Genomic DNA, 17,045 nt, shown 5'->3' with positions numbered 1-17,045 from the left:
AAACAATTCAATTTGACCAATTCTCATATATATTTTAAACAATATCGACATCAAATCTTTAATACTTGAATGTATTATCATTTTTATCCATTGGCTTTATTTGGCCTAACTTAACTGAAGGAACCAGCGTGGGAGCCATCTAGTCTATCGCGTAATAGCTGCCAGGTATTTGAACATTAATCTTTCACTTGGCATGGCAACAGAGGTATAAATTAAAGCTAGTTTAAGTTTAAATTTCATTGTAGATGTATTTGTGATATTTTGGTAGGAAAAAGGGAGAGCAGGTTGTATTTGATGAAGTGAATCTCAGTTGTAGTATGAGTAGTACTTCCAGGTCACAGCAGTGTGATTTTGATGTCAATTTACAGTAAGCAAATGTGACTAGAGAAATCTCACTTAGACGATACATGACCCCTACTTTTCTCTTCATTTTATATCAGTTTTATCATAACTCTTTAAAATAAGGTAAGGATTTGTTCTCTGAAATGGGTCTAGCTATATATGTTTGGTAGCTCTTTAAAAATGTCAGTTTTATATAGAATATATAAGGAAAACTATTTAACTGGTTGTGACCTATTACACTGCCACGAAGTCAAACATGTGATCAGTTAACATCTCTGAATCTGAAATGTTTAGCTGTTATCAAAGGAATCCGAGAAAAAAGAAAATAAATAAAAAAGGAAACAAAATTATTACTAGTTAAATTTTCATATTTTTCGTATGAGAACGAATTTGTTTGGGTGCAAATGAAAAGTATTCAAAAGCATGCACTCTGGTGATTTATATTGCTGCTGTTGCATGAAATATAATACTGGCATTACAGGAAAAGAGTGATTGAATTCAAGTTTTTGAACTCTGAAATGTTTTTGGGAAGTTGATGAAGTTGAATACTGGGGGAAATATTTGCATGAACCCTTTGAAATTTACTATTTATGCTGCTGTAACATGTTAGGGGAGTTAGATGCACGCTTCCACTATGGTCATATTCCACATTGTTGTCCTGTTTACCCTTACCCTGCTCTTTAAATAATTAATATTTCCATTTTTGAATCTGGAAATACTACCATTAATTGTAAAAATAGATGCTAACAAAAAGATACCAACTGAATGGCAAACAGTACAGATCATGATCAAACTGTTTAGATGTACATACTGATTATGATCAGGCTGCACAGTTGTGCAGCCTGATTGTGATCTACACAGATTGCAAAGGCAGAATCAAGTATGATATTCAGCATCAAATGGTTTCTGATACATATTTTATTTTCACATATAAATTTTGGAAGCTTACACTTTATCTTTACCTCTCTTAATATTTAATACTTAATATTTTTGACACAGATTCAAGCTATTGTGCAATATCTTCATCTACCATTGGAGTCATTAAACACTCCAGTGACAGCTCCAGTTTCCTCAGATGTGTCCAGTTTCTCTATCCTGCATCGACATAGTCGGGGGCGCTGTCTCCAGTGACAGCTCTTGTTAGCCTTCATAATGTTCACTGCAAGTGAATAGTCTTAATCTGGGGCCGGGTTTTCCCAAATCAGTGTAGGTACACATATCGCAAATTTGTTTAAATTAAATATGCGAGTGTAACCTTTAATATACAAAAATTCTTTGAATTGACAATCCAAACTGATACTATTTACTAAAGACAGATATGTTAAAGTCATTATTTGTAACAGGATTCATACAATAATGTTGAATTTGTGTTCGTTTGTGTGTAATCTATTTATAAACTGGTTTAATTTTTCTACAGTGCGTGCATGAATCTTGGAAATACCAGACATAAACCGATTTCTGGCGTAAATCTTAGGGTTCGCACAGGCCTTGGAAAGTGCTTGAAAACGAGGTGTATCTTGAAAATAAATTGAAATGTCGATCGAATGGTAGAAAAGTAAATTTACTGATTCCTGTTGTGATTTATTGACAATTAATTTCTAAATGGCAAGTGCCGTTTCAAACTGAGATGGTTTAAATATGTATAAAGTGTGTCAAAGTAACAACATCAAAGAAAACCTGTAACAGTCTAAAAAATTAGAGCGTGGTACAGGTCCTTGAAAATGCCAATTTGTCTTTGGAAAGTCCTTGAATTCAGTTCACAAATTTCTGTATGAACCCTGGAGATTATTCTGCTATGTTATAAATACAGCTGAATTGCCCCGACCCATCAGTACTCTCAGTGCTTTGATTTTTAGTTATGGCGTCGAACAAATCGACGGAAGATGGAGAAATTTTATCCGATACTTCCATGACTTCGGATGTGACAAACGCGTCCCCGCGGTCGCCATATTGTGAAAGTGCAGAAAATGGTAAAAAAGTACCGACTTCGACTCTTAAAAAGAAGAAAAAGGAAAAGAAACATTCTAGGTACTCCGAATTGAACAAAGCTTTTCAACTCTAGAAGAAATGATGCAAAAAATGTTAGAACAAAATTCTTATCGGGAACAAACTCGAGAGAATGTCTCAGAAGATTTGACAAACAAGTCGGGTGTTTCAAGGACTGGGTTGTCACAAAGACGCACGAATCCAGTAATATGGGACGGTGAAAGTGAGGATCGTGTCTCATTTTTTTGCATGTGGACAATTTCACCAAAAGACACGGAAAATATGTCTGACATAGAAAATGAAATTGACACTCTCTCACAAAGGGAAAGTAATTTACCTGAAGCTCAAAAGAAATGTCTTGTGGACATGTTTGGTGACGATGCCCTTGTAAAAAAAAAGGATATTAAAAAGGACGGCCTTGTTTTAGACAGTTCCCAGATTGAAGTGTTGCAGAATAGTTTCAGTCATAAAGAGCCAAACTTTCTATCTGCTTTCTCAGAGGAAAATGTAAACCTTTTTCCTATTGACAGTGAATCTGAAAAACTGTTAGAGGTACCCCCTCTTGACTCTTTGGTAGGATACTGCTTGACAAAACGGTATGGAAATAAAGCTTCATTTGTAAAAACTAAAGGTAAGACTTTATACACACAGCCTTGTAAAATGGTTGAAAAAATTGCCTAAAAAAGCAACAGACAGCACGTCTTGGTTTGATTATTCATATGTATATTCAGCAAATGCACAGTTTCGCGTTAAGCAGACACAAAGTTTCATTTTAAGCAGATTCAAAGTTTCGCGTTAAGCAGATACAATGTGTCGCGTTGAGCAGACATAAAGTTTCGCTTTAAGCAGATGGAAAGTTTCACGTTGAGCAGATACAATGTGTCGCGTTGAGCAAATATAAAGTTTTGCATTCAGATACAAAGTTTCGTGTTGAGCATGTTGAGATACAAAGTTTCGCGTTGAACAGATACAAAGTTCTGTTTCAATAGATATAAAGTTACGCGTTTAGCAGATATAAAAATTCGTATTAAGTAGATACAAAGTTCCGCATTTGAGCCAGTTTAAAGTATTTAGGTAAGAGGATTAGGGAGTAGTTTAGGGAGACGAACATATATTAAATGATATCAAGAATGTCCTTGAATCTATAAAATCAGACCCATTATTCGAAATTCATTTTGTAAATATAATATATGCCTAGGAAAATTCAAATTCTACGTGTTAATAAATGCATCAAATACAGTAAACATTACGTCTTTCAGAAATTTCATTACTGACTTACTGTTGAGTTCCAAATGTTTATTAAAACCTTAGTTTGCAAACGGGTCGTTACTGTTGAGTTCCAAATGTTTATTAAAACCTTAGTTTGAAAACGGGTCGTGTCAGATCGATTCAAATATATTTAATATTATACCCCGAATTATCGGTAGGCATTCACGAACCAATCGAAAAATGAAATACTCGTATACTGTAAAATCATTTAATTTCGTGGGCATAAATTTTCGTGGTTTTGGTCAAAACGGCAATTTCGTGGGGACATGAATTCGTGGATTTCTACTTCTGAACATAAAATGAAAGGGATTTTCACTTGTTCGTTGGGATTAAATTTCGTGGATTGACTCAACCACGAAATCCACGAAAATTAGTCCCCCACGAATATTAATGATTTCACAGTAATATTCCATATCTATCCCAAGGACTGAATACGTTGTTTACAGAACAAAAACTTAATGATATTAGATTGCTAAACAAATAAAACGAGCGCATGTAGAAGTGCTTTAATCAAGTAAGCTTGCTTAGAATATATCAGCGTATTACCTTCCCTTTGAATGTTATTTTGAGCAAACATCACACATGTTCATTTTCTCGTACGCTTTCATTTATGCGTATTTGAATCTATTTATGATATTTGTAGGAGAAGCTACATTTTTTAAACAATGTGGTACAATTAGCATAAACCGGTCCTGTTGCTTGAAATGTTGGGTTAATGATTGGCTTTGCAAATACTGTGTTCCAGCTCCAAATGGAGTAGTTAATCAAACAGTGGTAAAACTGTTCGAAGAAAAAATTCAGCCCTGAGGGTACCGTAAAGTAACCCCCAATTTGGTAGGGAAATTATTTAATCAGTCAACTTAAAGAGTTTATATTTGAAATAAGTATAAATATAACTTAAGACGATTTGGTTCCTTTTTCGAAGGATGAAGTTTCTATCGATTATTGTTATATATACTAGGATATATAGCAAAGAAAAGACAACCACGCAAAACACAAAAAAAAAGTTTATTATGTTTCGTTCATTGCTGTAGAAATAGTAGTGCTATTAACAATAAAACAATTAATTTAAATATAAGACATCATATCATATACATAATATATAAAAGTTTATAATGTTTGATATATTTGAATAGATTAATTAGAAAGATAACCATTATGCTGAGGTTTTGGAATGAAAACATCCACTTTTAACTGCATGTTTCAATAAAGTGTAACGCCCCTAACTTGTACAGGCGAATCTTTGTACAATTTCATCTGTCAAATTTCTTTTACACTTAGACAAACATGTTATTACTAATTATCATATAATATTATAACAACAAAGTCAGATTGTACAAAGGCATCATTACATTCATTTTACATGTACCACCTCTACTCATTTTTAACAAGTCACAAATAATCAGATAAAATAAGTATTTTATTAAACGAGCATCTATCATTTAAAGGATACATATATCATATGTTACATACTGACTTTTCATTGATATATCATGATATATGGTCAAATAATTCGCATAATGTAATTTAATTCCCAAGATATGACAGAATAAAGAAGTTCTTTTTGTTTTTGTCATAATGTATTTGTAGTAGGATAAACAGAAAAGTTTTGACAGGGCTAAAGTGTCTTCCTCAATAAGATGTAGAACCAGAATATGCTTTCAAGTATAAAGCTACAACATGTCATTAAGTTAAAACATGTAAATACGTGACCTTTTGTAAAGGCGGTTGATTCTGTTTGAGAAAGAAATCGAAAGGAAAGTACTGAAACAAAGAGAATCTGCGGCTAGGAGTCAGGGCGAGCATATAGAATTTTTAAGACTGACCTTATTGCTGAAAAATATTTGATTATTTAATTTAGTAATTTGCCATTCTATAATCTTTGTGGGGCTGTGAGAATTTAAATATAGAAATTAGAACCTGTTTCAACTGTCCGTCATCTCGTGAGAAAGAAAAACATGTGTTACTTAAAAGTGTTCTTTATTTCAAAGCATACGTAATACAACTAGTTTGCCTCTAATCAAATTTGTTACTAGACCTTAGTTAAGAATGACTTTATTGTATGACAATTTTTAACTTTTACATGTAATAGCTTTCGTACGCAGTCAGCATCTGTTATGTTTTACAGAATAACAATGTTTTAGGTATTTTCTTTCCACTCTTTAGAAACATTAAGGGCCTGCTTTAAGTCTTTTGTTTTACTATGCATCATTTTCAGCGTACATTAAGCTTTAAATTGTTCGACTAGACAATTGAAACACTATACTTATGTATATCATAGCTAGTTTAAAATTTGTACCCGGCCTCTATTATTTGCCGATCTTCTGTTTAATTTAAAATGCGCCGCGTTACTTCGTATCAGGAGTAATTTGTATCAGATGTCACTTACTGATTCCATTTCTTATTAATTACTATTTCTTTGGTCAAATCTGAAACAGTTGACACGCGTATTGGCAATTCCAGGTCAATGTAAATATCAATTACCAAAATTCATGTTGGATGTCAGTAAATTATTTTTCGAGTTGCTAGATTCACTTGCAGAACATAACATATCTACATTATGTATGAAATAATATTTTTAGCTTAGTCAAAATAATTCTCTGGTAAACCTTTTATCGAAAAGAATTATTGATAACAGTTTTATGTATTCACTTCCGGTATATGTGTGTCATTCGAACACCCGGTGTCTTTCACCACCTACCAAGCATCTATCGGTGCTTTCCTTTTCTCTTCTGAAACTGTAGACGTACTGTCAGTTTTCTTGTCGTCTTGTGTTTCGCTCAGTTCTGGTTTGTCATCCTGATTGGTTGCTGCTTCACCTGTATCTAAATCGTCATTTGTCTCATTCAGATTAGGTGTGCCGTTATGTCTGATTGATTCTACTCTAGTCTCAACAACACTGTTTTGGGCTGATGGTGTAAGGGTCTGGAACATTTGCCTGAAACTAAAGTAAGGGGTAATTGATATTTACGCATAAATTATTATATTTATGCATACTTCTAGCACTTTATTAATTGTGTACAAAAAGAGTAAGTTTTATCTTCAACTTATTCTATTACTAATGATTCTGTTTGGTTTTGAGGCACACGGGCACATTTTAAATCATATGGCGAATTTTCACCGTTGGTGGTGGACCCAAAGTGCCTGTCTGAGGTTACGACCCAACTGTTTTGAGACATACCGCATGTTTAGTGTTCAACCCGTTTACATTTGGACACTACGCTTCCCTCTTTGATTGCGTCTGACGGAAGAGGGGGAGGACTCTATGATAAGCAGTTTTTAAATCCTACCAGGACTGAACTGTTTTGATATTTGTCTTCTGGCCTGTTTCGTCGGGCCCTTAAGGGTGTTTCTCTTGTTGCTCTGTCTTCTGAAAAGGCATTGAGTACATACGTTTTTGGTTCTTAAGGTTTGTTTTTTATATATTTATACACGAGCATTTTTGTGTTTTACATGCCATGCCTTTTTGTTTCCATTACGTGTGTAAGAGATTCACCTGGAGGGGATTACTTTTATTTACACTGTCCCATGTCTTTGGAACATGGTGGGGGTAAGAGTGAGGTTAGGTGCACCATAAACCGGTTTAAGCTCCCCAGTGGTGTTTTTGCCACTGACCGTTCCAAGGCGGTGCCCCACTGTGTTCCTTTGTTTGTTCGTTTCGTCTTATGTGTTGGCTTTGTGTGCGTGTGTGTTGTTCGTTTTGTCCTTATGTGTTGGCTTTGGGTGTGTGTGTGTGTGTATGTGTGTGTGGTGCACGCGTCTGCGTGCTGGGGGTTTCGTTTTGAGGAGGCTACGTTTTTGGTGCGTGGCATTCCCTGTTTGATATTTTTCTTTGTTTTTTTTTGGCATAATCACAGGCATGGGCGGGCATCTTTCTAGAACCACCGTAAGCCAGCTAGATCACTTCTTCATATAAATTATTCTACACCCAAAGTAACTATTTTACATAATTCTACACCAGACTATTTTGAGACATATTGCATGTTTGGTGTGTACTGTATTAGCATTGGGAAGCTACGCTTTCCTCTAATGTTATTCAAAAAGCAGATTGAACGGAAATGATTTGATATTCGTCTTCTATTCTGTTGTGAGTTCCTTAACTTGTTTTCCCGTGTTGCTCTGCTCTACCTTCTACATCACCGTTGAGTAAAGGCGAATAATTATAGATTGTTAGGTTTGCTCTTAATATACATTTACATGTCCATTTTCGTTGTTTACATATTGTGCCGTTTGTTACCATTCTGTGGTATTTGTCATTGTTTCTTAACTACTTACAACAATACCTATTATTATCGTGTAGTTTCAGCTTCTTATAGCTACTCATGCGGCCGAGTGCTGCTGCCACTGTCTTAAACCTTCCCGTTGGTTTTCTCTCTTCTTTGTTAAGTGACCTACGTGACGTTTTTACATCTGAAGAAGAACCTATGTCATCCTTATCAACTTCTTTATTTTTGTCAAGCAGCACTTCATCTATAACATGGAGTTGCTTTCTGTAATTGAGTGAAGGAAACACAATGTGTGAAATATGGCCATTCCGATGCGTTTACGCAGCTTATATGCAATTTGCAAAATAATCAAAGAAATTTATGGTTGATTTATAATCAAATGATTAAGAATAGTAGTGTTAAAGATGTTACATTTAAACAAATCGGGCCTGACTGATATCAATAATGTATAATATATATTTTATGCCTTGAAACCCAGAGGTCTTAATCTTCAAGTTCTTTTGACAATAATTATTGCCAGTTATTTTAAGTTGGAAGAGCGATGATACTAAATAAGTTACTGATTTTACTTATAAATACATATCATAGAAAACATGTTGGACATGACAACATGAAAATATTTCACATTTTTCATTCGTCCACCACCTCTGATAATTCATGTGGGGAAGTTGACAGTTACTTGCGGAGAACAGGTTTGCACTTGTCGAAAATCCAGGAACACTGGTTAGGTTAACTGCCCGCCAATACATGACTAAAATACTGTTGAAAAAATGCGTTAAACCCAAAACAAACAAACATTTTACAAGAACACCTTGATAAGGACAGGAATCTTTTAAGAAAACCATAATACAACCCTGTACATACTGTAGCATTTCTAGGCGCTTTCTGACGTTAAGCAAGAAAATTAAGCAAGACAATATTCTTACATAACATTATTTCTAATAAATTGTTTAAGTCTTTGTTTTCCCTTTGCTTCCGGTTCTTTTAGTGTTTCTGGTTCTTTCGCTGCTTCTTCACGCTTCTTTTCCTATGGAATAAAACATCGAGAAACCATCCTAAAGGTTAGGTTACTAAATGTTTAAATAAATAACAATAAATGAAGAGAAAAATCGAAAGAACGTAATATGTGCCCTTAGACAAATATTTGAAATTAGAATTTTTACTTCAGTGTTCTACAAAACATCATTATTATGCCAATAAACACAAGTTATCTGCAAAAACATATATATGAGATTCACTTTAAAACCTCACATCTCTAAATAATGTGTACCATATTTTTTCAGTCTTTAACTTACAAGTATTTCATTGACCACATCCATGAAAAGTTGGTCGACGTCAAAGTCTTGTTTGATCCGGGTAATTGAATTGATTTGCAAAAACGTTTTAAGTCTATGGACAATCATGCACAGAAACTGAATCACCTGAATATATAAAAACGAAAGTATTCAATCATATATATTACAATTTACTGATCCGGGTGGAAACAACATAGCCGTGTCACCATTACAATGCCACGCAAGAATTTTAAAACAATGATCAAAATCGATTTTGACGAAATATCTCTACACATTCAATACACAAAATGTAAATTTAAAGCACTTTTTACTTTCCTATTTCCGTAAGTAATTAAAATAAAAGTCTGGCCCCAATTTCACGAAAAAACTTGAGTAATTGCTTAGCTAAGTATGTTATATCATAGCTTGTTATGCGTCTTCAATGTTGACTTTTTCATCTATATCAGAACTGTATATGACTATTTCATAGACCAAAACACAACAATTCTGAATTTTACAGGAAACGAAGTACAGAAATAAGAAATATACTTAAGCAAATACTTAAATTCGTTATATCGTACTTAAATAGAAAAAATATACTGAAATAAGTACTGTAGACAAATAATACTAACCATATACAATTTAGCTATAAATACATTGTTTTAGAAAAAAAGTCAACATTAGACAATAATAACTTTTTTCGTGAAATTGGGGCCTGAGCACTTCTTAGTTAAATGGTATATAGTTAAGATAACTTGTTAACAATTCACCTGTAATTCGAAAATATCATTGAATAGCCATAACCTACAATTGAAGAACATACACTTTCAAACGTATTTTGATGTATCCTGATTATTAAGTCAAAAAATGACATGACTACGAAAGCTAATTGAACTGAATGTAATTTGGTAGTTCTGCACGTTTGATAAACCGGAAGTGATGGCGTAACGTCATTTATCCGGTAAACGTAGAATAAAGCCTGGATTCGGCGTACGGAAATGAAAAACATTTTATGAATAAATAGAAACCTGTGAGTAAATTTATTACAATGGCACTGTTGCTATATTTCTAAAGTCAAAATATGATATTAAAACATGTGACACGTTAAACAATACAAAATAATGTCTTAAAATTAGTGTGAAATATCCGGTTTACTTTAAACATGGTCAAATATCTAAAAACATAAGCACACGGACCAATACATTTTATTTCATCAAATTATAGGTGATGTGTTTATTTACAACTGTGAGAAGTTTAATCAAAATCTACATTGTAGAAAAAATTCTATTCGCGAAAATGTTATGAAAGTTATGATTTTCCCGTAGACTCCCATTATAAAATATTGCATGAGGGCCAAATTTTTCAAATCAGTCTAGCAAAAAAATCAAACATACGTCCCTATCTTTTTATTTGCTGAATTTTCTAGGTATATTCTGAAGTTTTGAAAAATCAGAGTTTAATCAAATTGTAAAAAATATTTCAATCCAAACGTGCAGAACTACCTTAAATGCATTTATCGTATCCTTAAATGCGGATGATAATTATATCGTTTTTATATACATGTGTATTGTATGATATAGTTTAAAACATTTTACCAGCAGGAGTCCAAATACAACGGTAAATGCCATGCTTATTGGCTCTACTTCAAGAAAATCTCCACCGCCACATTCAATTTTCACTGACAAATCCCCATTTGTATCCAAATTTGATTGTTGAAGAAAAAATATTATTGTGATAAAAAGTGCGTTTATCAGCAGATAAGCCACACTCGCTTTGTTTCTGAAAAATAAATCACTGATGTAAATGCACTTAATGTTTTGGCCTCTCAGATATAATAATCTATCATTAAACTGTGTTCATATTAGATAATTAAAAAACATACAAATATTCTTGTTTTTAGGAAAGACTATACTGATGATGTTGTAATTACAAATTCAATGTGTTTATTCTGGGAATTAAACAGCGAATATTTTCATAGCAAAAAACATATTTAATTCTACTTTCTGCTTTATATAGAATATTATATAGAATATTTTATTTAAACAGTTATGAGTAGCTTGATTTTCCATTAATTTAATATCAGCACATATAATTATAGCGTTTATATTGAAGTTATTAATACATTATGTTTAAGCGCTAGAACTGCAGGACGAATTGCTTCTCATTTCGTTTTTCTCGATTCTTTTATTCAGAATTTTGAGAACTATTAACACTAATTCTTCTAAATGCCTAGTTGAAAAATACTTTCTCGACGTTTTATGATATATGTATTAAATCAACCAAGTCCCTTATAAAGAATAGAAAATAACGTCAAAATCAATCTCAGTTAAAGATTTCATATAATTTACCTTAATTCTTTCAGTTCCTGCTTAATCATATTTTCTTCTTTCAGTTTCTCTTTCATTTTCTCTTCTTCGGTTTGGCGGCCGTCACCTGACTTTCCACCAGGAGAGAGATAAGTCTTTATCAACCATTTCCAAAATAGCTCTTCCTCTATTCTCAGATATTTTAGCTTCGTTGACGTTTCGTAGTTGAAATTTAAGAATTTTGAATACTTGTCTTTCTTTGGAAGAGGGGTCGGTTCTGGAAAAATGTTTTAAAAAATTCCATTCGTTTCTTTTCATCTGTATTTTAATAACAACCATTGACAAACGGAATCACAGTTTGGAGGACTGTATGAACAGATATGCATTGAACATGTTTTGCAGAGCTAATCAATGTATTAACGGCTTTATGTCTTTCCTTCATTGCAAATTAATTTTAAAGTGGATTACCTGAATATTTGAAAATAGTGAAATACTATCATCCATTTAAAGAAATGAATAGTCAGATAAATAGCAATTCAGAAACTAAATTTATATGATACGAGCCCATTTCACCTTTGGCATTGTCAACTACACCTTCCTAGACGGAGATGTCCCGAGAGCAACATAATATGGAAATTATATACGACAATGTGTTCTTTTTACAGGAGCATAAAGGAAATTAGATTAATTTAATAATTGAAAGCTATATAATACAAAAAGTAGTTACCAAAGTTTCCGCTTTCTTAAACTGTGGAAGGTTTTTGCTACAATTTACCGTACGTCGTCGTATGATAAAAGAAATATAGTTCACACCTTAAAACTTTCTTTGACTTGGTATTGTACAGCCAGAACACTTTGGAGATGTGTTTATGTAAACAATGTAAACGTTCATTTTAATCAACAATTTGTAACACTCTTCAAAATTAAAAGGTGGATATTATAGACAAGAGGGTCATGGTGATCCTGAATCGCTCACCTGAGTAGTATATTTAACGTTTAAAATGGCACACTGATGCTGAAATATTAGAAAGTAGGTCAGTGGGTCACATTCATGGTCACTGAAACTATACATGTCATCCAAATTTCAAGCTGTATCTTAAAAAACAAGAAAGTAGGTCAGTAGGTCAAGTGACCCCTAAACGCTTGTGGAAGTCAGGTAATTATAATAAAACAGTCTAGGAAATATGATCTGATGATTTTTGAAGTATTTATTCCTATATAACTCATATAACAAGTGACCCCCAAGGCATAATTTGAACAATCTTATTAGAAATCCACTAGGCATTGCTATATATCAAATATCAAAGGCCTCGGCCTTGAACTGTCAGACAAGCAGATTTTTTTCTCCCTATAGAAGTCTATGTTAAATTTGGGACACACAGGGCAGGGCCTCTTTTCACTCCAGGGAGCATAATTTGAACAATTTTGGTAGAGGACCACAAGGCAATGCAACACACCAAATATCAAAAGCCTATGCCTTACAGTTTAAGGCAAGAAAACTTTTAAATGTGTTTTTCCTATATGTCTATGTAAACCTTGAGACACCCGGGGGCTGGGCCTCTTTTCACACCAGCGTACTAATTTGAATAATTTTGATAGAGGACCACAAGGCAATGCTACATACCAAATACCAAAGGCCTAGGTCTTGTGGTTTTAGACAATAAGATTTTTAAAGTTGTTTCCTATATAAGTCTATGTAAAACTTGTAACCCCCTGGGAGCAATTTCAACAATCTTCATAGAGAACCATTAGATGATATTACATGCCAAATATCAAGGCTCTACGCCTTGCAGTTTTGGACAAAAAGATTTGTAAAGTTTTTCGTTTCGGTTGCTATGGCAACCAGTGTTCTGCATGGAATTTAACTCCTTGAACAATTTTGAAAGGGGGCCACCCAAGGATCATTCTAAAAGTTTTTTTTTTAGAAATTGTTGGCGGACGCACGACTGACGACGGACATTGAGCGGTCACAAAAGCTCACCATGAGCCTTTGGCTCAGGTGAGCTAAAAACCGTAAGGACAGGACATGTTTGACTGGCTACACTACATATTATCAAATACGTTTTTCTGTTTGATGGTGCAATGAAATTTTCAACTAAACCCTACACATAAAGGACGGAGGAAGTGGACATTTGTCTTGCAACATACTTGCCTAATCTCACTGCGAAAAAAGTTATTATCTTAGCGCCCTGACTTCGATTCTGACAAGTTATTGAGTATTTTGGGATAGTGGTACTTTAGTACGATGCTATTTATTTACACATTCGGACATTTCAATATTTATATTTGAGCTGACCTTACCAAGGAATCACTTTATCAAATTTGAACGCTGTCTCATCAAACTAGTTTGAGCTGTCATATCCCAACTGCGTTTAATTACACAAAGATAACTTGCTGTTTTATATGTTATATATGTTGTCTTGTTTTTAGTCATGTTACTCACTTACCAACTCTGCATTTTAATCGAATACTTTCTTAATTTTGTATCGTCTACGTATAAATAAAATGCATCTCGTTGATGAGTGATTAATGCATTCAATCTGTTTTATAGTTTAACTTAGGTGTCTGCATTGTGTAGTGTGACCCTGTTAGTATTTACTTCCAGAGATTCTACTATAATTACTGTTTACAAACCTGCATCCCGATCAGAACTTTCTTCCTTTTCTTCCTTGCTTTGTGCTGGCTGAGTGCCATCTGTCTGCTGCCGACCAGATTCCATTTCATTAAATTTGGACATGACCTCTTCCAATTTATTATTGACTTCGTCCTGTCTGTAAGCCGAAGTAGCTTGGCAACAACCGCAGCTTAATTTGTATAAATTGATTATTATGAAATACAATTTACAGCAGAATTAGCGTTGATGTTTAATCAAGCCAGGATATGATGAAAATTTTTAACAAAAACGGAACAGGAAATTTTGCGGAAGTTTCAACATCAACCTAATTCATAACCTCATCATAGATTATGTGTGTTTCCTCGAGCAATTAGTTCATATTAAATATTCTAGTGTGAAAATAAATGTCTTCAAAAAATAGAAGTAGAACATGTACCAAGGTTTACTTGCATGATTTCATACGGATACAGTTTGATATGAATATGCAATTATGTGAATACATGTATAGATTTTGGAATTTGCATAAATATTCTATATTTACAATTTATCCAAGAAACTCTGTACAACATTCTTGTTACTGTTTTTTGCATTGCTGGTTCCTAGATGAAGAGAAAGTTTACAATTCATCGTTTATTGAATTGAACATTTATGACTTACTTTATGTGGTACTTAGCATAAAACAAGTCCACAATGTTAAGTTTATTTATTTCTATTTGTCTTTAACATTGTTTAATACATGATCTGAGAGACTTTCTTCTTAAACGAGACATTCGATCAAAATTTAAAGTAAAACAATTTTAATAGCTGACTTAGCAGATCAACAAGAACCTCTTCTGATTATGTTCCAAATAAGTGTAAGTCGAACTTTGAACTACATATTTAATAATAATACATTTGTAAATGCATAACATTCATCATACTGTTATATAATCTTAAATGAATGTTCATGCTATTTTTCATACCTGGTTTTGGGGCTTCCCTCGTTCCCCAGGAGACATTGTTTAGGTTGGTAATAGAATAAATCATCAGAAGCATCGACATGGAAGGTATTGCGATAAAGAACAAGAATCCATGAATTAGACAACCGATCTCCTGAAAATTTGTTTAACGTTCAATTTACAATTTTGTAATTTTGCAATATTGCAAAATTTATCTAAGTTTATTTTTGCTCAGTATGTTTTAAACAGGGCAAATTTGGAAAAAAGTGAAGTGTTTTTCTCCAAAACATTTGATTATAAACAACCAGTATTTGTTCTTTTTGTCGTGAATAGGAAGCAAAAACACTTCCTTTCATTCTAGGCTGAAAATAATGGTTGACTGATAATGTGGTAGTTTTTTTTTTTTATTAGAGTCAGTCTTTTTTTTAATCATTAACGTTGCTTATCAGTAGAGATACAAATGTGTAGAAATAGAGTGCCAGTCGACTTCACGAGAGGGTGCAGGTTCTAATCCCGATGGGAGTTGTCACGATCTTTTTATTGCTCTATTATGCAGAATAGTAAACTGAAGTTGTAAGAACTTTATTGTCAATCCATGTGATAGAAATGTACAAAGAAAAACAAAAGCACCTGATGAAAAATGTCAAACCTTTGGGTGTGTCAATCCAGCAGTCACAAATACACCAGACACAAACAATAGGAACAGTGTAATAACTGAACAAAAGCCATCTTCAACAGACTCTCGTATTAAACCAACGAGGACTATCATCATCACAAGTGAGTACACTATGGAAAGGGCAGCCGCTAGATTTAGCTGAAATGGAAATAAGCTTTGTTGATATATAGTATATGTCATAGATATTGTTAAATAATTATCATAGAGTAGCAAACAGAGCAAAGATCTTCCGAAAACCTTTTTGTTTTGTTTTTGTTGGGGTTAATATCACAGTTATAGATCATACGGCGACTTTCTAGTTTTGAAGGAGTAGGAAGTCCCCAGGTGATACCTTAACCACTCGGTCACGAGGTCGCCTACGAAAATCGAAATGGAAATAGGAACATGGTTGCATGTAAATTATAATGTAGCACTGACAATTTGAATAACAAACAACTTCTGTTGTTCTATAAATAATTATTTCAGCATATCACACACTGTTTTCATGTTTAGATACTACGTTGTACGAGGGCTGTTCAAAAATAACGTACCCTTTTTCTGTCAAAAGCCGCCAATTGTGAGGAGTGCAATCTGAAGTATATGACTGCAATTCGCAATTATTGTGTAACTTGGTCATACATTTTTGTAACATTTTAGCTGTGTTTATAACGCATATAACGTCGTCACCGACTCGCACATTTACGCCGAGGTTTGTTAAATTATGTTGAAATGTCGACAAACACCAACCGAAATTGATAGAATAATGAAGCAGACATTGCAGAAATGTTCGGTCATCTGTGCCGTGATCTTCAAGTGGTACAAACGATTCATAAATGGTCAAGAATAACTTAAAGACACCGAAGGTGGAGGGGAAAATCCGTGTTTCGACATTCACGTCAATCTAAGACGCCTTAGGTAAAGTTCAACTACTCATGTTGCACACCCTGTCTGAGATGCCTGGTATTGTTGTTCATGCTGTTTTCAGTAAACCAAACGTCTTATTATGACTTGGGTATTGTTTATCAAAAGTAATATAAGAAATCCACAAATGTATATATTAATGCAAACTTAATGTCATTAACGTCGTTGAAATATCATCAATGTACGCCGGTTCGTTTAAGTAACAGTTTTCGAGGAGGCGTAACTCCCGACTATACGATCATAATAACATCATATTTGTAATGGATTTAGTAGAAAGACTTCGAATCATGATGGCGTGTTTCCTGTTTTGCTTTAAAGTATAAAAGCTATAGACAAAGTCTACGTTAATTTTAAACAGCCCGCGTATATTGATATATTGTCAATTGGATGACAAATTCCGTAGCTTGAGCATTAAAAATGTATGAAGAAATGACAAACATTAGAGATTTTAAAACCTGTCTTGAATTCAAGTATGTCTCCTCCTTTATAATTATACGCATTATAAACTTAGGCA

The 17,045-nt window shown here is 33.6% G+C and overlaps 1 protein-coding gene across 3 annotated transcripts in view; it reads right to left on the bottom strand.

The window, feature by feature from the left end:
• Nucleotides 1-4,589: 4,589 nt before the first annotated feature.
• LOC123538494 (chitin synthase chs-2-like) overlaps nucleotides 4,590-17,045 on the bottom strand; it is a 50,686-nt gene continuing 38,230 nt past the window's right edge. For all 3 annotated transcript variants that reach the window (XM_045322647.2, XM_045322646.2, XM_045322649.2), the window contains exons 20-29: nucleotides 15,605-15,769; nucleotides 14,980-15,109; nucleotides 14,559-14,616; nucleotides 14,038-14,207; nucleotides 11,446-11,680; nucleotides 10,693-10,876; nucleotides 9,119-9,244; nucleotides 8,750-8,850; nucleotides 7,881-8,087; nucleotides 4,590-6,541 (exon numbers count right to left, since the gene is read on the bottom strand). In XM_045322647.2, coding sequence (XP_045178582.2) covers nucleotides 6,295-6,541; nucleotides 7,881-8,087; nucleotides 8,750-8,850; nucleotides 9,119-9,244; nucleotides 10,693-10,876; nucleotides 11,446-11,680; nucleotides 14,038-14,207; nucleotides 14,559-14,616; nucleotides 14,980-15,109; nucleotides 15,605-15,769 — 1,623 coding nt within the window. In that variant the 3' untranslated portion in view covers nucleotides 4,590-6,294. The remainder of the gene's footprint in view (nucleotides 6,542-7,880; nucleotides 8,088-8,749; nucleotides 8,851-9,118; nucleotides 9,245-10,692; nucleotides 10,877-11,445; nucleotides 11,681-14,037; nucleotides 14,208-14,558; nucleotides 14,617-14,979; nucleotides 15,110-15,604; nucleotides 15,770-17,045) is intronic.

Source organism: Mercenaria mercenaria, chromosome 18, assembly GCF_021730395.1.
Source record: "Mercenaria mercenaria strain notata chromosome 18, MADL_Memer_1, whole genome shotgun sequence".
Lineage (NCBI taxonomy): Eukaryota > Metazoa > Mollusca > Bivalvia > Venerida > Veneridae > Mercenaria > Mercenaria mercenaria.
This window is presented reverse-complemented; position numbering and strand designations above follow the sequence as displayed.